Source organism: Danio rerio, chromosome 22 (genome assembly GCF_049306965.1).
Source record: "Danio rerio strain Tuebingen ecotype United States chromosome 22, GRCz12tu, whole genome shotgun sequence".
NCBI classification, from domain to species: domain Eukaryota; kingdom Metazoa; phylum Chordata; class Actinopteri; order Cypriniformes; family Danionidae; genus Danio; species Danio rerio.
In genome coordinates, this window is record NC_133197.1 from 8,060,220 (window position 1) to 8,079,442 (window position 19,223).

At 34.5% G+C, this 19,223-nt stretch overlaps 2 protein-coding genes and 1 long non-coding RNA gene across 3 annotated transcripts; 2 read left to right on the plus strand and 1 right to left on the minus strand.

Moving 5' to 3' along the window:
• The first annotated feature begins 2,950 nt into the window (after window positions 1–2,950).
• LOC101884194 (uncharacterized) lies at window positions 2,951–8,248 on the plus strand. The gene is made up of 6 exons (XM_017353228.4): window positions 2,951–3,516; window positions 3,780–4,091; window positions 4,472–4,762; window positions 4,868–4,978; window positions 6,715–6,788; window positions 7,654–8,248. The coding sequence occupies exons 1-6, from the start codon at window positions 3,432–3,434 to the stop codon at window positions 7,705–7,707; spliced, it is 927 nt and encodes a 308-aa protein (XP_017208717.3). The 5' UTR covers window positions 2,951–3,431; the 3' UTR covers window positions 7,708–8,248.
• Window positions 8,249–8,650: 402 nt separating this feature from the next.
• LOC137489042 (uncharacterized) lies at window positions 8,651–14,548 on the plus strand. Its single transcript, XM_073936818.1, has 4 exons — window positions 8,651–9,823; window positions 10,047–10,376; window positions 13,211–13,480; window positions 13,552–14,548. Exons 1-4 carry the CDS (start codon window positions 9,775–9,777, stop codon window positions 13,674–13,676), a joined length of 774 nt encoding a protein of 257 aa, XP_073792919.1. The 5' UTR covers window positions 8,651–9,774; the 3' UTR covers window positions 13,677–14,548.
• LOC141380102 (uncharacterized) lies at window positions 12,623–13,073 on the minus strand. Its single transcript, XR_012397548.1, has 2 exons — window positions 12,904–13,073; window positions 12,623–12,697 (listed from the first exon to the last, which is right to left on the minus strand). It is a non-coding gene; the product is annotated as an uncharacterized lncRNA (long non-coding RNA).
• Window positions 14,549–19,223: the final 4,675 nt, after the last annotated feature.

Here is a 19,223-nt window from a genome sequence, read left to right on the forward strand (position 1 = left end):
AATGTTATTTCTTGCTTTAAGGCATTTATGTTAAGGTCTGAAACTGGTCATTCTGACCCACTTGAAAGTGATCAAGTCGCTATAGGAGAAAAAAAAATGTCAGGACCGACACAAGACATCCTATACTATATACTATAATACATACTTTATATTAAAATGTTTACTGCTTAATTTTTGGAGAAATCTTCCATTAACACATTTTAAAGTGATATAAAGACCCCATTTCTAATAAGTAGGGAAAGAAAGGTCAGGTCTGACAGAGGTAGTCCCATCTCTTACTGCACCATTTAAGCTAATGTGCAAGTAAAATGCCGTAAAAACCTCGTTTATGGGTAATTCTTTAACTACCGCCACTTTTATGTCCTTTGATCATATATCCAAAAATACGTATAATTTTGTTCAAATTCCTCTTTCTTTGTCAAACTAACTATAAAACCTACTTGCTCTACCTTTCTTTTATATTTTTTTATTTTATTCAACCCCCTTTTAGGTGTCAAAATCACTGTTTTCACCTTGTCGCTCACCGAAAGTTTTAAGCTTCAATAATAAAAATAACATTTTTAAATATTATTTATCTGCTAACTATTAATGTATCTTAATTAAGCACTAGTGAAATAATTAAAAAAATTTATAGTTTTTATTGTGAGACCATTATCAATATTATTTTTAGACAAAATATAGCCGTCGCAGTATCAGTCGTTTCCACTACGACACTGTAATGTTGCTTTAAAAAGTTTGCGTCGAAGATTATTTAGGTGGTTTCTATGAAAATGAATAGTGCTATCTGAAAAACATGTTCAAGATGGAGGGAATTAAAATTTTTATCAACAACACTTGAAGAAAAATCAAGGTAAATATTGCTTGATAAGGAAATACATTTATTCTACGTCATTTCCAAATATGTTGTACCTTCAAAGATGTTTTTAAAAACCAAACAAAATGAAGGTAAATAAGAGTGTTTTGTATTCATGAAAGGCGATCAATTCAAAGCTAATCGGTGAAGCTATCTTTAATTTTTTCACAATAAACTGTTGAAATGTCATTTCCACTACTGTCATTTCCATCACCACACATTAAAGAGTATTCACAATGTATAAGATCATGCTCTATTTAATATACATATTCAGTTTATTTATTTTCTAATAAGCTCTTAACCAAATTAGTTTAAATTTTAGAGTGTGACAGGTGTGCAATTAATTTATTACATTGACAAATGTATAATTATATATATATATATATATATATATATATATATATATATATATATATATATATATATATATATATATATATGTATATATATATATAGTGGAAAGATTGGTTAAACTCGATACAAAAATGATTTAAGACAATGTTTGACTGCCATAATTTATTTGATTTTGAAACAAAAGCTTTATATTGAGATGTGGTGGAATTGACATTTATTCAGTTCACAATGGAAAAAAAATTAAATATGAACAATTTCTCTTCTTATCTAAGTTTGTCCTCTTACAGATCTTAAAACTAGACAAATTGTTTAAACTTATGAGGCTGTTACGTTAATTTAGAACAAGTTTTTTTTTTACTTAACTTCACAAGGCTAAAAGTGCCCGTAGTTGAAGAATGGCCCTTATAATAAGAAAAAAACAATGGCCAGATCTGGAAGGACATCACATACTAAATGCATACCTCTTAGGAAAGCTTATTACTGCAGCATATTAGAGTATTGTGCCATTTAAGTGCTATAAAGACCCCATTTCTAATACATAAAAAATTATCAGGTCTGATACAGGACATCCCATATCACATGCATACCACATATGACATCATCTTTCTGCAGCATTTTTAGAGACATGTGAAATCAAAATGCTATAAAGGTCCTTTTTCTAGTAACTAGGGAGGAAAAAACATGGTAATTCGGATGCAAGCCATATGTGTCATTAACACACTTTAAGTGCTATAAAGATATAATATATAATAATATAATAAGTAGGGTGAAAAAAGCACTGGTCTTTTTTGATATAGGATGTCCCCTACTATATACAAACTTCATATGAAACTTTTCTACTGCAGCATTTTGGAGAAATGTGCCATTAACTACTTATTAGAAATGGGGTCTTTATAGAATGTTAATGCAAATTTATTATTAGAATTAAAGCCTGTATAGCCCTCCAGAATAAAATAATGTCCAACTTCTCCAAAGTGCAGCAGTAATAAAGTTTCATATGATGTATACATAGGCTAAAGAATGCTTTACAGGAAATAATAGTTGTTTTTCTCTGTGTAGTATCCTGGAGTAACCACAAGAGGTCGTTATTGGTTTATATATGTATGTTATTGCCTGTAACCCAGTTGAAGACGAGAGCCGATGTAGGAAGGCATACGGTGGAAATGTCTGTTATTTGTTGCAACTTAAGTAAACAGATGTAAATGTTCGTTTCAACCCTACTTGCAGTAGTTATCTTTATTGAAGATACAACACTCTGAAAAGCCTCATTCAAAAAAAAAAAAAAAAAAAAAAAAAAAACTTTCATATGATATATGTGGGATGCCCTGTATCAAAACTGACCACTTCTTTTTGTACATATTAGAAATGGGGTCTTTGTTGCACTTTTAAATATATTTTATGGCACATTTCTCCTAAATGCAGATGTGATAAGGTTTCATATGAGACATGGATTTAGTGTAGGACCAATAAAAACGCAATTCGGGTATTTATAAAGAGTATATTATGTCTGATTGACTTCCTATAAACTCTTGACAAAAAAAAACTTAAAATAACCTTACAGAATTAAAGCACAGAGAAACGTTACTTATTTTTACATACTGCCAAAAAAAGCTGATAAAACATTTATTATAGCATACAATGCAGAAAAATGGGTTATATTTGCTCTATTTTGAGCAAACCGATGTCTCTGAAACAGCATCCTCTGTGTTGATCCTGTAAATTACCATAATGACTGTAGTACGCGCGCATAACAAAAATAAACCGTGGCTGGCTTGACCGCAGTCGTGTTTCTGAGTTTTAATTTATCAAAATCCGTTGTGTGTTGTGCAGTATATGAGACTAAATCTAAAACATTACAGGGAGAAAATAACAATGAGTATTTTAACAGTAGTAAGGAGTTGTCATTTCTCTTTCCTCTCTCTCTTTCCTAATACGAGCGCATATCAAGAAATCAGACACGCCTGAAAACCTTTAGTTATAAGTCTAATGCGGATGCTTGTGGTTGCTAAATTGTAAAATTCTCCTATGATCATAATATCAGAGATGGTCGTGCAGAGATAGAATTTTCTACTATCTATCCATTTTAAAACTACAATGACCTATAATGTGCAGATAAGGGAGGAGCTTCTCATCTAACAGTCTTGAATCACTTCCGATTTTCAGAGACAAGCAGGACTCACTTCTTCATACTGTCAAACTCAATCCTTTGAGTTTCCCCTTTAAAATGATCTACTACTGTTTTCCTTTAGTAAAGTGTCTAGAAACAAATGTTTGGCATGTTTATATTCGTCTGTTTTGGAGTCTGACTGGTAAGTAACCCATTTCTTGGGCTAAGATTATACCCTAATTTCTGTACATAGCCTACACAAAAAAATCTGGTAACTAGCTGTTATTCCCATAATTGTTCCATGTTTATCAGACTAATGTAGGTCTACTGATATTAATTTTTCTCTTACAAGAATTTCAAAAAATGTTGGTTGGATTGAAACTCAAAACTGTTTAAAAGTTAACAAACAATAATAACAACAACAACAACAACAACAAAAACATTGTGTGTGTTTGTGTTGATCAGTTGTGTGTGGTGATGGAGTGAAGTCAGTGTCGGTCACTGAAGGAGATTCAGTCACTCTAGAGTCTGAAATACTGAGCAATGATCTGATAATGTGGAGATTTGGACCTAAAGAGGTTCTCTTAGCTAAAATCAGCAGAAAGAGGGAGACTTTTGATGCTCCTGATGGGAGATTCAGAGACAGACTGAAGCTGGACAATCAGACTGCATCTCTGACCATCACACACAGCAGAATCTCAGACTCTGGACTTTATAAAGTGTACAGCCGCACTAAAGGAGAGACGCCACTCCACACATTCAGCCTTACTGTCTATGGTGAGTAAACTTGTTTGAACAAACAGCTAACAGTGTTTATTCTACTTTCAATTTTAAGCTATACATCTTAAGACAATAAAATAAGTTCAATAGATGAAATTAGTTAAACCTGGAATAACATTGATGTCTCGCTTGTTTTGCCAAGTTTAAATGACATACCATTTTCAGACTTCCTGCATACAGCATTATATTCAAATATAATTATTAAAAAATCTCATGATTCATCAAAAGCTTTTCGGTTAGTGTTGCCTCCATGCTAAACCAATTCTTCCTGTTTCAAATTGCTTTAAAAATAGTTTCAAAGTGTTTTTCTTCATCTAATTGATCATCTTTGGTCAGATTTTTATCCCCATTTATGTTTATTCTTTGATGTTTTTCAGCTTATCTGCCTGCTCCTGTCATCATCAGAAACTGTTCATCATCATCATCATCATCATCATCAGATTGTTCAGTGGTGTGTTCAGTGGTGAATGTGAGTGCTGTGAGTCTCTCCTGGTACAAAGGAAACAGTGTATTGTCCAGCATCAGTGTGTCTGATCTCAGCATCAGTCTCTCTCTTCCTCTGGAGGTGGAATATCAGGATAAAAACACCTACAGCTGTGTGATCAACAACACCATCAGCAACCAGACCACACAACAGGACATCGACACACTCTGCCACACATGTTCAGGTACAGATCAACTGATATGTGTTGTTTATTTACTAAAACTGACCTCTAAAGTCATTTAGTGCTGACAGTTTTTTTAACCTTAATACTTAGTTTTGTCTATTACAGATCAGGGTCATTCTTTATTGTACACAGTGCTGCCATCTGCTGGTGGATCTCTGTTGATTGTTCCTCTAGTCTTCTGGATCTACAGAAAGAAAAGGAAAACAAATCAAGGAGGCAAGTGTTAAGGCTGAATTACACTTCTGCATCGAGTGATTGCTATAACCCACGGCGCTTGCCTTGAGAGTAGCTGCGCATTTATACTTCTGCATTCTGTTTGTGTTGCTCTGCAGTAACACTTCCAAAACACTAGTTGGGGTTTTTATGTTCCTCTCTGTCAAGTTTCTTCATGGGTGTTTTGTTAGCTGAAAGAAATATGCACATACTCACTGTTCCTATATCCTGTTGTTTTCTAACCGTTTCTCATGTTATTGTAAGTTGTCCCTGTACTAGGGCGCGTTGACGTTTTGTGCACTGAATGAAATTGTTTTGTCTGAGTGTGGGTGGTTGGAAAAAGACCAAGAGGAACTGAACTGAATGCTTGCACGTATTCACAGCCCATGTAACCTTGAGTATAAAGGTGGGACTGCTCTTCTTGAGAAGAGAGTAATAAACTGTTTGATTCACACCTCAGTTGTTGTTGCCCTCCTCGATCTCCTGCTTACTGAGGGAACGCACAGACGATCTGCAATTTATTCTAACATTAGCATACCTGTAATGCTAAGTCTTACTGTACAAGTAGCTCAAACTCGCTCATTGTGATGCTGAGTTTACACCAGACGCGGCATGGAGAAATCACACTATTCGAGCGTTAATAGATTTTGAGTTTACTCGCTTCATTCGCGCATCAAATTTGCTTCATTCGTGCGTCAAATTCACTTCACAATAGATGCAGATTTGCGTGATGGGCAGGGCTTCTTTCTGCCCGGTGACTGTAGCTTCATCGCTAAATGGCTAAATAGCTGTGTTTATGTGCTTTATGAAGGCTGAAAACCGTGTTGATTTGTTTGGTGCCGTGTCTGAGTTCACTAGATTGTTTCAGAGGTGCACCAAGCTCTGAGAGCTCATACACACCTCCAGAAACTTAACCTGGATGATGGAAGCTTTCAGCTGTGCTACTGACTAAGCCAATCAATGAACTGTTGTCGGTGTAGGCAGGAGGATTTACCGACGGGACACCAACAACAGGCACTACGTCATAATCACTCCACCCACAAGAGCAAGCTCCTGAATGGTTAACGTGGTGCGAATGTCTGCTGAAGTTCCGATTTTGAACTCAGTCTATAAACATATCAATCGCGCAAAACGCTAAACTCGCACTGCTTTATTCAAGCGAAATGCGCCATTCGCGGCTCCTCATTCACGCGTATTGCATCGCAGGATGTCTATTCGCGTCTTCGCATTGACTTGTAAATCACTCGAGCTTGACACTTCTTCTGCATCTAGTGTGAACGCAGCATAAGGTGGGAGCCAGCGAACGTGCAACAACTTTAATCATAAGGTAAACACAAAACAAGTTTCTCCATCTTGAGCTTCTCCATGGGACTCGACACTTGTTAAACACTCCCTCCATCAGGCTTGCTTTACTGCTGCGGCTCTTGTGTTGATAAATGTGTCACCACTACCGATCACAGAGCCGACCAATCACAGAGCTTGTGTTATGCGTCGTGGAAACACATAGTTACATTTTTTGAGAGGTGCGCGTCAGGATCGGCAGAATATAAATTTAATGCAGAAATATAAATCAGCCTTTACTGATACATCTGTGAAAATATTTGTAATTGACTGAATAATGTGGAAAAGTGTGAAGAACATGCAACAATAATAACAATAATAATAATATTAATAATAATAATAATAAAACCAAATAATATTAATTAAATTTTCGTTCCTTTTTATATTTGTCATTGCAGATGAAGCAGTTCAGAGTAATGAAGAAATAACATATGCAGATATGACACTCTACAAAAGAGAAGAAAAGAATACAGTATGAGCATTTATTTTATGTATGGCAGTTATTATTTCAGCATTGAGTCAAGAGTTGTATGTAAAAGGGGCTGATCACAGGGAATGTGCTTGTCATTTTTACATATGCAAAGTGCATCGCATTGCCTTTATGTTTAATTTTTTTTTAAAAGAGCAGTGTGCTGCACCTTTTTGTTGCTAGGCAACCACTGTATCAACAGACTTGATGCTGGAACGCTTGACATCATGTGCTTTTTCCACTCAGAGTTGACTTGTTGAAAACTTTTCTTCACATAGTGCTTACTTTAAAACACAAGGCGCAGCAAGCAGTTAAAATGTGAGGCCCGCAGGGTGCATATACAGCATGCAAACATGCTCACTGCGATTAGAAAGTCCTGAAAAAAAAAAACGGTAAATCTCAAATCAAAAACAGCACATTGTTGGGATTGGGGCCTAAGAGTTCAATCCACTTAACATGCCTTTGGTTCTAAAAAAAAAAAGTAAAAAAAAAAAATAGGACAAAATAAAGCACCAGGGTATCCGAACACAGCGACTGAAATTTGCAATAATTGTCCCACTTTTGAGTTTTTCTGATTGGTCCACTGATTTGGAACTGTCAGTGATGAGCAGCACTGCATTTAAGAAAACATGGTGTGTGTAGAGCTTCATGAGACAAGAGTGTCTCAGTCACACACAACCATCAAGTGTGTGTTTACATTGAAAAACAGAAAAGTAACACACTGGAAAAGAAAAAGTGCTGATATGTGTGCATCTGTTAGTGTGTGTAACAGAAAACAAAAGCACCACAATAGACGTTTTTATAAATGGCAAGTAATGCTTTTGATAATTATTTCTGTTGTGTGAATAAACATTTGTGTTTCTTTCAGAGCATTTTGGAGGAGGAGGGCGTGGTGTATGCTGGAGTCGCCATGAGACACTGATCAAAGGCATTCTTCAAGAACTTTCTAGAGTAAAATAGTAGAGTAGTATACTGTATTATAGTGCATATCATATCACACACTGACCTGAATACAGAGACCTTGAATACTGAGAATAAAAGTAAAAAGAAAAAAGTAACTGAGTGCATACAGGACTTGTATTGTAAAGAACTGGAAATAAATAAATAAATAAATAAACATTTCAAGCATAATTGTGCTAAAACCAATCCATATGCTGTATATAGTTCAAACAAAATGAGGGGCATTTTTTTCCATTTTAAATGGAAATATGAGGTGCTTTTACGAGGGGCTTTTTTATTTTAAGGTAAAGCCTGAAGAAGCTCTAAGGAGGTCAAGGTGCAAAAGAAATGTTCTGCATGCAAACGGATGTGAGAGAGATAAAGCATACAATATTCTGACCTGTGAAGTGGAAAGTTTGCTTTTAATACCTGTATGCAACTGTCCAAAACAAGTAGTAGGTAAATGTCAGCTCTACTTTTGGAAAATAATGACACTTGAACATTATTCATTTTATAATTTTAAATATGTATATATTTTAAATATATTATATATATATACTCTTTTTTTTTCAAAACATGTTAATGCTTAATAAATATGTTTAAATTGTGCATGCTGCATTTTCATCATGCAAGAGAATATTTAATGAAAATTGTTAACATGCTAATAAAAAAAACATTTCAATGAGTAAAATGCAGCTTGGTGTGAACTATGTGCTGTTTACTGTAACTGATCTCCAGAAAATTAAAAAACAGGGACTCAGCAGCTGGTCTAAAACAGGATGGAGAGCAGATCAAATCAAATTCTATGTATTACCTAGAGACTAAAAGTAGAAAAAAATATATGGGAGTGGTACAATAGCGGTAGTCATTTTAAACAGGAGTGGGATGGGAGCTGGATGGGAAAGGATTTTTTTTTTTACTTTGCTCTGGGAATGGGACAAGACAAGATTTCTTTCTGTGGAAGTGGGACGGGTACAGGAGTGAAAATCCACTCTCATGTCATCTATTTGTGATGTTCAATAGTATATTAGTGGACATGCAACAAATTCACAACAGGTTTTCATTAGCTTTATAACTAAGAGCTCAGATGCCTACAAGAAGCAACACAACAATCATTTTAAATGAACTTGAATATAGATTTACTCATAAGCTTTTTTCGTACATATATCGTACATATGTCTACAGTGCTCTACTAATTATTGCAAAAGCTAACTTTTAGTAGACATTTATTTAACTTCAAGGTGTTTACTAGCCAGACTCCATGAGCACAAACAGTAAATAATTGTGCTAGACATCTTCTTTAGCTGTTCTCTGAACAGTTTCATAATAGAAATGTTTTGTGTGTTTATGATTAAGTACTGAAATACATTCAGATGACAATTTAATCATTTTATATCTTAGTTCTCTCTCTCTCTCTCTCTCTTTCTCTCTCTCTCTCTCTCTCTCTCTCTCTCTCTCTCTCAAAAAGCAGAATTAGTTCATTTCATTAAATTATTCAAACTGGTCTTTTTTTAACTGATTGGGGTTTAAGGGAATAAATGTGATCCAAATTCAAGTTATAACTCCCAATAATGAGTCCTTGATTTTTTAATTTACTTATTTATTTATTTTATGAAATATTTTTACATCAAGCATGCTTGTAAACCATGTCAATTCTGATTTAGAAGAGTTTGATAAACAAGAAAATTCTAAACTAATTGACATTTTAGACACATTTTGGTTACATGCATTCTTAGTTAAAGCAGACTTTTTTCATAAAAAGTGAAAGTTTCACCCTGTGATGTTCAAAATGATGCTGAAAAATAAAACAAAGGCAATCACATTGTTATTAATATAATTAACAGCTCTTTAATTTACAGATTCACATTTTCTTCTTTCTGTAGATCAAAGAGTGTTGATTTAACAGTGGATGTGTCAGTTAAGGGCGTTGCTCCTCGAGGAGATCATTTACACTGAACATCTTCACAGCGGAGACCAGAGGATTTGATGATTTAAAGTGTTCAGATCTGATTATTACCAGACTTCTGAAACTATTTGGTTAACCTACTGTATGAAGAAAATGTTTATTTTCCTCTGTTTGTGTTCCTGGAGCTTGGCTGGTAAGTGATTTTACAACTCCAAATCTGTGCTAATATGAACTTAATTGCCTTCAGCATTCATTTGTTGGTTATATCTTTAATTTCTTTCAGACTAACATATATTCAAATGCCTTTTAGGTTATTTCGGCTGAGTGATCAAATGTTTGAGCATGGCTGTTTTAAAAATCACTAAAGAAAAGTAAATGTATCAGAAATTGTTTTGAGTACCTTTTGTGTTGATCAGGTGTGTGTGGAGCTGAGGTGAAGTCAGCGTCGGTCACTGAAGGAGATTCAGTCACTCTTGAATCTGCTCTTACTGAAATTCAGAGTGATGATCTGATAATGTGGAGGTTTGGACCTAAAAGAGAAATTCTCTTAGCTACAATCAGCAGAAAGGACAATAAGGTAAAGGTTGTCTATGGTTCTGATGGGAGATTCAGAGACAGACTGAAGCTGGGCAGTCATACTGGATCTTTGACCATCACAAACAGCAGAAACTCAGACTCTGGACTTTATACAGTGACCAGCAGCAGCTCAAATATCCCACTCAACACATTCAGCCTCACCGTCTACGGTGAGTTAAATTTATTAAGATTTTACCAGCATATTTTTAGTAATTTTTATTATTTTTTATAAACTGTAATTTGTTTTATCATTAAACTAGCTTTGGATGCTGAGATGACAATGAAAGAAAATAACTGTCTAAATATTATTACAAAAATACATATATTTTTATATGTATTTTTATACATAATATATACATTATATACATAATAATATATATATATTATTACAAATATATATATATATATATATATATATATATATATATATATATATATATATATATATATATATATATATATATATATATATATATATTTGTGTGTGTGTGTGTGTGTATGTGTGTTTGCAAATCTGCTTAGTAATTAAAAGATTACTTCATTAAAATATTACTCAAATTTTACTCCCCCACTTTTCATCCTTCTTTTAGCAGACATCTATAGTGCTCAGTGGTTTAAACCTCCAAAAATGCAGTTTCAAATATGCAAATAAATAAATGTTTTGCGGTTAAAAAGTTTAAAAGATTATTTATGAAAATGACCAAAAAATTCAGGTAAGGTAAAAAGATAAGACCCTTATTTATCATCTTGGAATATTTAGAGCCTTTTGCAGCAGCACTGATAGATAGATAGATAGATAGATAGATAGATAGATAGATAGATAGATAGATAGATAGATGGATGGATGGATGGATGGATGGATGGATGGATGGATGGATGGATGGATGGATGGATGGATGGATGGATGGATGGATGGATGGATGGATGGATGGATGGGTGGGTGGGTGGGTGGGGGGTATTTGTGGATGGGTGGGTGGGTGGATGGATGGATAGATAGATAGATCGATATTTAATCTCCCCTTCTCCCGCATTCTGTGTTTGATAATTGTTTTGTGTCTGTAAGCTGCTTGAGCAACTTGTCTTACCTGTGAGAATCGTTGACTGTTGTGAAACTCGTCTCGTCCCACTGTGCATTGGCTCACCTCTGCTCTGCACACAGTCTGCGCTTGAGTGAAGCCTATCCATCTGCTTGCCTGCCTGAGGTCTGTCCTATTCTATTCAACTGTTTAGCTGTGGAGATTTGTGTTTGACCAGTCCTGCATCGCACAGAAGGCTGTGCACTTTGACAGCCTTTGTTCTAATTTTTGCATTTAAGTGACTTTTTTTTTTGCATCTCCCTAAAGAACTGAACTTTCTGTCCTCCTTTTATTTAATAAAACTGTGTTGACTTATTCCCTTGCATTTGTGCCTCCTTTTGAACACGATAGATAGATAGATAGATAGATAGATAGATAGATAGATAGATAGATAGATAGATAGATAGATAGATAGATAGATAGATAGATAGATAGATAGATAGATAGATAGATAGATAGATAGATAGATAGATAGATAGATAGATAGATAGATAGATAGATAGATAGATAGATAGATAGATAGATAGATAGATAGATAGATAGATAGATAGATAGATAGATAGATAGATAGATAGATAGATAGATAGATAGATAGATAGATAGATAGATAGATAGATAGATAGATAGATAGATAGATAGATAGATAGATAGATAGATAGATAGATAGATAGATAGATAGATAGATAGATAGATAGATAGATAGATAGATAGATAGATAGATAGATAGATAGATAGATAGATAGATAGATAGATAGATAGATAGATAGATAGATAGATAGATAGATAGATAGATAGATAGATAGATAGATAGATAGATAGATAGATAGATAGATAGATAGATAGATAGATAGATAGATAGATAGATAGATAGATAGATAGATAGATAGATAGATAGATAGATAGATAGATAGATAGATAGATAGATAGATAGATAGATAGATAGATAGATAGATAGATAGATAGATAGATAGATAGATAGATAGATAGATAGATAGATAGATAGATAGATAGATAGATAGATAGATAGATAGATAGATAGATAGATAGATAGATAGATAGATAGATAGATAGATAGATAGATAGATAGATAGATAGATAGATAGATAGATAGATAGATAGATAGATAGATAGATAGATAGATAGATAGATAGATAGATAGATAGATAGATAGATAGATAGATAGATAGATAGATAGATAGATAGATAGATAGATAGATAGATAGATAGATAGATAGATAGATAGATAGATAGATAGATAGATAGATAGATAGATAGATAGATAGATAGATAGATAGATAGATAGATAGATGCCCTTTGGTTTCCATGAACGAGACAGAGAGTTTCTGACGGGTGCTTGATTCTTTATTATGCTCAAGACGAGAGCCATTAAACTTTCGTTGCGTAGCACCGTGAAACTACACAAAGAAACAACAAAAATCAATAAAAACAACTCGTATACAGAATAATATGACAAATAAAGATATAATGTACAGAGCGACATATGAAAGTGAAACAATGAAGTATATGAAGACAGTTTGAAACAACCAATAAGAAGGCAGAGCTCACGATTAACATATACATACAAATGAACTCATGTGGCTTAAATATTAACTTCACATACCTCGCTCCGCTTTCCCAAAGGGTTCTATTAAATAAATTGTGCAGGATTAAGCCTCCTTTTTTTCATAAATCGCACAGCAACGTGTCTTCTCTTCGCTCCTGCTAGCCTGACTAACCTATTAGTCACCTAGGCTACCGAAACACGTGACATGCTCTGATGCTCTAAAATTATTTAAAGGGATATAATGATTTAGTGGTCACTTACAGATAGATAGATAGATAGATAGATAGACTCAAAAACACAAAATACTGAAAAATAAAACTCTTCTTTCTTAGTTGTTGTTAATATGATTCATTTCCTTTTCCAGCTCGCCTGCCTGCTCCAGTCATCAGTAACTCTTCGTCAGTGCAGTATTGTTCAGTGGTGTGTTCAGTGGTGAATGTGAGCACTGCGAGTCTCTGCTGGTACAAAGGAAACCTTGTATTGTCAAGCATCAGTGTGTCTGATCTCAGCATCAGTCTCTCTCTACCTCTGGAGATCGTCTGTCTGGATGATTCCTACAGCTGTGTGATCAACAATCCCATCAGCAACCAGACCATACAACTCAACAACACTGATCTCTGTCAGCCATGTCCAGGTACAATGATATTTCTTGTTCATTTAAATACACATTTACTCTCACTAATGAAGCTCTCCATCACACTCTAGAAACCTCAGTACTACGGAAAGTGTGGATCATTTCTGCTGCCAGTGGATCTCTGTTGATTTTAGCTGCCATTGTGATCTTCTGCATCTGGAGAAAACTCAGAAACACAAACCAAGAAGCAATATAATACCTACTGTTACCTGCTTTGTAAATTTAACTGTAAAACAGTGCTCAAACATCATTTAATTAGGTGGTTTGTTTAATTTAAAACAGTTCAGACCTGTAATACCGAGGCCATTTATGCCTAACTGCTGATCCAACAATCTACACAAAAAGAATAATGCAGTAGGATCCTTTATTTCCCACCCAGGCTCATTGTGGATACGTGCCTCTGTAAACATTTCTGGAGAGCAAAAAATATGTCTCAGGAGCTACTTTTTTTTTGCAGCTTTTGTTTTCAAAAATCCACCAGAGGCCGCTGTGTATGCTTTTTCCGATCTCAAATTTCTCTCATGAGTGCCATTCATGCCTGCTCTTCTCACGTAAATCCACCAGAACATAATGTCTGACTGACTGACCGTCCGACCGACTGACCCATTCACCGACCCCCTTCCCTAAACACCCAACCAATAGTGTTTTCAAAAGCACTAATTAACCCGATCACCCCCTTCCCTAAACTCAACCGGCCAAAGCATTTCTGAAAAAGAAAAGCCCTTGCGGCTGCCTGATTTTTACTACATTTTCAGATCTTACCACGTTTTCACCCTGTTATTTACTTATTTTATTTTTTGGCTTTTGTCTTACCTGTTCTCTTGAACAGTTCTTCGCCGGACTCAAACTCTGTCGTCACGGTCAACTCTACTCCACCTCCCAAAAGGGTTGGGTCCATAGACGATGCCATCGTCCATTGCGGATGGCCGAAAAACATCACAATGTTGAGCCGGCATCATGATCCAACGCCCTGGCCCCAGGAGCAAGTCACTTGCAAAAAATATTCACCTAGTCCCCGTTTATACTAATACAGGGGTGTCCAAACTTTTTGGGCCAAGGGCCAGATGCAAAAAAAATAGCGTTGTCCCAAGCCAAATTTTACATACATCACACATACAAGCATATATATATATATATATATATATATATATATATATATATATATATATATATATATATATATATATATATATGTGTGTGTATAATCAAAATTAACTCGTTAACGCATGCGATTTATTAGAAAAAATTAACGCGTAAAAAAAAACACGTTTTTTTTTTCCCTACTTTTTGGGCCGGGCTGATCATCTTCTCATGATCTGATCGGCCCATAAAACACTCAGCAGACTGTCATGTCTTTCTCCCTCATTGATTGACGCTGCTGTGTGAGCTGTCACGGCATGCACTAAATTCCAGGGGTTTCATTACCACGACGTAAAATGGGCGTGGCTTGGTCGGTGTTTGGGAAACGCCCCCTTAAAAAAAAAAAACAATACTGAGAGGTCACCGATCATGCGCAGTACAGGTTCTTTTTTAGCGCGGTCATTTCAAACAGGATGATTATGGATAAAGAACCTACCACGGTGGATAACGAAGGAAAAAAACAATCATACAGGTTATTTTTTTGTTTTTATAATGTTATATTTTAAAGATTTCATTAGCAAAAACAGCTGACCTCGTTTTACTCCGTTTTACTGTCTCTGGGCTTTTGTACTTCCATTTTAAACCAAATAATAATGGTTGTGGTAAGATTAACCGCGTTTTTGTAGTTTAAAAATATGGTATTCAGTCATGTTTAAACAAATAAATACCACATTTTCTGTAATAAATCGTGGTTAATTTTTCTTTCTCGATCTTAGTTAATTTACATAACTCATATTTATTTTCTATTTTTATTTAAAGTCATCATACACAAAACACCTGGGATCAGGACAGGTATCTGATGTTAATGTATATAAAAGTGATCATACATGAAACACCTGAGATCAGGACTGGTATTTGATGTTAATATATATAAAAGTGATCATACATGAAACCCCTGAGATCAGGACAGGTATCTGATGCTACTGTATATGATATATAAAGTATTTGACACAAAAGCCGTGGGATCGGGACAGGTATCTTCAGTTATAACAGTATTAATGTAATCTAGAGGTATCTTAAGTTAATTTGTTTAATATAACATACACTGACTTCACATGAAACACCTTCGATCAGGACAGCTATTTTGTACTGCATATAAAAGGCATTGGACACGAAACCCCTGCCAATACGTACAGGTATCTGAATCAATGACTGATCTGAATGAAACGGCTGTTTTCACAATCTGCGTATGATCCGTGACCTATGCAAATTCACAGATAAACCACGCCCACCCAATGACGTAGTAGCGGTTACGCTGTACTGAAACCCCTGGAAAAAAAGTGCCTGCCGAGCTGTCACGCTCTGAAGGTAAGATGTTTCTTTTCCGGACAGAGCCGGGTGACATAATCCGCAGCCCATTGGTTCTTTTCTTTATTGACATTGGGCTGACCCAATCACAATCTTCCATGTTGGGCTCTGTGTAACGTAGTTGTGTATTTGTCAAAATAGCCGAGTCACGCATGTTTCTCACGCGCGGATCAATAGAGGTATATTCCTGTCTATTCTATCTAGTTACCTATCTGTCCTTATACTTTTTTTTTTTTTTTAACTTTTATTCTGCACCACGGCCGCGACAACTTCCTCCTATAATGCTGTTTCCTTAACCTGCAAGTCTTTATTTTACAATTGATAAAGTGTGTCCGCTTCTCACGCTCTATGAAGAGTGTCATTCATGTATTTTAAGATGCACTCGGTCAGAAGACAAGCGCATGAGATATCATGACGGTGTGTTTTTGATCATCAGCATGATGTAGGCTTATAGTGACAATAATATTTATACAATATGGTTAATATAATGATATTTATACATGACCAAACTAGTGTGCAATTTAAGCAACTTTATTTACATTTATTTTTGTAGTTCTGCCCAAATATTTGTTGCATTTTTTAATTGTTCAAGTTCATTTGATTGACAATGTAAAAGCTGTTAGCTACGTTTGATGTTTCATTGTTGAGTTAAACATGTTTTTTTAAGGGTCTCTGACATATTGCTTTTATTATTTATCTTTATTTTATTAATCAACATTAACTGTGTGCATCAGCAGGCAGTTTTTGTTATGCTCATTATTTTCTAGGCCCCCTCAAAACACACAGGCACACACATTTCCAGTGTGGATTTTAATTTTATTTTAATAATAAATAAAAAAAAAATAGTTTTTTAATTTGTCAACCCTCGTTATTTTCTATATATGGCTTTATAATTATATGGGATTATAATTTTCCATATCTGCAATGCTTGTATTTTGGCATTTTTTGCAGTCCAATTAGAATCCAATATGGAAATTAATGTTTTCTTTAATGGCATTGATTGTTTTGAAACTCAAATGACGTAAACATGCCTGTGTTTTTATTTCTGTAATAAATATGGCTGTCAAGCAGGATCTTGATGGTTTATTGTGGGTATGTTATATACATGAGGAAATCTGTGTTACAAGTAAACAAAAATTCTTATAATGAATTATATTTTGAATTTAAATAGTATTTGTCTTGCATTTACATTAATTTTACACTCGAATAGCCAAAATGACAAGTTTCAGTCTTTTAAATGCGATTAATCGCGATTTAAATTTTTTTGAAGTGCGATTAATTAGTTAATTTTTTTTATATATATATATATATATATATATATATATATATATATATATATATATATATATATATATATATATATATATGTGTGTGTGTGTGAGAGTGTGTGGAATTATTTTAATTGTGTTTCTAGAAAGACTTACGTTTTTAAAATCTTGAATCTTCTCTGGGCAAATTACAGTTGCAACACTCATCAGACACTCCTATATAAATTCTCCTTCAGTGAAGGGTTTCCTGTGCATAACTAGCCAGCGTAGAAATTTCCATACTTACCTCTGGCTACAAAAATCGAGCTCTTTAGAAATGTATACAGGGTTATGCATTCACAATGAGCCTGTGTTGTTGAATTCTGTATAAGCTGTACATAGTGCGTATATACAGTTACAGTCAGAATCATTAGCCCCCATGTTTATTTTTTTCATTGACTAGACATTTTCAAAACACTTCTATACAGACATTTAAAGGCTTAACTAGGTTAATTAGGTTAACTAGGCAGGTTAGGGTAATTAGGCAAGCTGTTGTATAATGATGGTTTGTTCTGTAGCCTATTGAAAAATTTATAGCTTAAAGGGGCTAATCATTTTGAGCTTAAAATGGGTTAACAAATTTAAAAATTTTAAAGATTTTATTCTAACCGAAATAAAACAAATAAAACTTTCTCCAGAAGAAAATTTTTTTATCAGACATACTGTGGACATTTCCTTGCTCTGTTAAACATCATTTGGGAAATAAAAAAAAAAAAAAAAAAAAAAATTTTTTAACTTTTTTTGACTTTTCTGACTTCACCTGTATATGTGTTTAATTTTAGCAGTGTGTTTATATTTACATCAGCACTAAAATTGATATTTGAACAAACTTAATTTCTGAAAATGTTTATTTGAACAATCTCCTGTTCTGATGGGTTTAAATTGGTACACAAAGCCACAATTTAGTGTCATTATATTATAGAACAGAATGTTATTGTCACTGTTTTGAGTCAAGCGGCACAATGGCTCAGTGATCTGTAGTGTGTTTAATCTTATCATCAGACTTTATTGCAGTATTTAAAGTCTTCAATTTCTTTACCGAACTCTGATAAATTTTTTTTTTCAGCATTACTGAAGAAAACTGAAATCCTCAGTGATTCCAGAGATAAAAATAAAAAATCTTCTTTTCCCAATAATAACCTACTTTAAAAATGCTTATCTATACATAATACTTATTAATAAATAATATATGCATTTTGATTTATGATGTGCATTCATTGTCTCTACTTTGTCAAATATGGTCTGTTTGCTCCTGCTGGTGGATTTAGTAACTGCACTTTCTTCTTTAAATGTTATTTAAATTTTTTTTTTAATGTATTTAAACCACATATACCTTTTTTCCCAGTGTAAGGTACATTTAAATATAGCAGTAACACTTAAATGAAAGTGGGTGTTCATATAAGACGGTCAATAAATCTTTATAATCAGGATGTGACACATGAATGAATGAGAATGAGATTTTTTGCAAGCTTATAACAACTGTCAATAAATGCAGTTAGCTCAGCTATGATATATTAAATGTAAAGACAGCTTTTTTTATTACAACTTGACAAACAAAACCTCACAACCTGTTTTTTGTCTTTATCATAACAACTGGATTTTACTAAATGTGTATTATTGGTTTTGTAAGTGTCATGTTCAAGAGTGACGCAGTGGCGCAGTAGGAAGTGCTGTCCCCTCACAGCAAGAAGGTCACTGGTTCGAGCTTCGGCTGGGTCAGTTGGCGTTTCTGTGTGGAGTTTGCATGTTCTCCCTGCGTTTGTGTGGGTTTCCTCCGGGTGCTCTGGTTTCCCCCACAGTCCAAAGACATGCGGTACAGGTGAATTGGGTAAGCTAAATTGTCCATAGTGTGTAAGTGTGAACGAGTGTGTGCGGATATTTTCCAGAGATGGGTTGCGGCTGGAAGGGAATCGGCTGCGTAAAAACGTGCTGGATACACAGTTCATTCCGCTGTGGCGACCCCGGATTAATAAAGGGACTAAGCCGAA

What these genes read in the sequence shown, in the direction of transcription:
- LOC101884194 (XM_017353228.4), top strand. Translation starts at nt 3,432, where the DNA reads ATGATCTACTACTGTTTTCCTTTAGTAAAGTGTCTAGAAACAAATGTT. An exon ending in AAGGAAAACAAATCAAGGAG is followed by an intron (nt 4,979 to 6,714) that starts GCAAGTGTTAAG and finishes TTGTCATTGCAG; the next exon opens with ATGAAGCAGTTCAGAGTAAT. An exon ending in AAAGAGAAGAAAAGAATACA is followed by an intron (nt 6,789 to 7,653) that starts GTATGAGCATTT and finishes TGTTTCTTTCAG; the next exon opens with AGCATTTTGGAGGAGGAGGG.
- LOC137489042 (XM_073936818.1), top strand. Translation starts at nt 9,775, where the DNA reads ATGAAGAAAATGTTTATTTTCCTCTGTTTGTGTTCCTGGAGCTTGGCT. An exon ending in GTGTTCCTGGAGCTTGGCTG is followed by an intron (nt 9,824 to 10,046) that starts GTAAGTGATTTT and finishes TGTGTTGATCAG; the next exon opens with GTGTGTGTGGAGCTGAGGTG. An exon ending in ATTCAGCCTCACCGTCTACG is followed by an intron (nt 10,377 to 13,210) that starts GTGAGTTAAATT and finishes TTCCTTTTCCAG; the next exon opens with CTCGCCTGCCTGCTCCAGTC.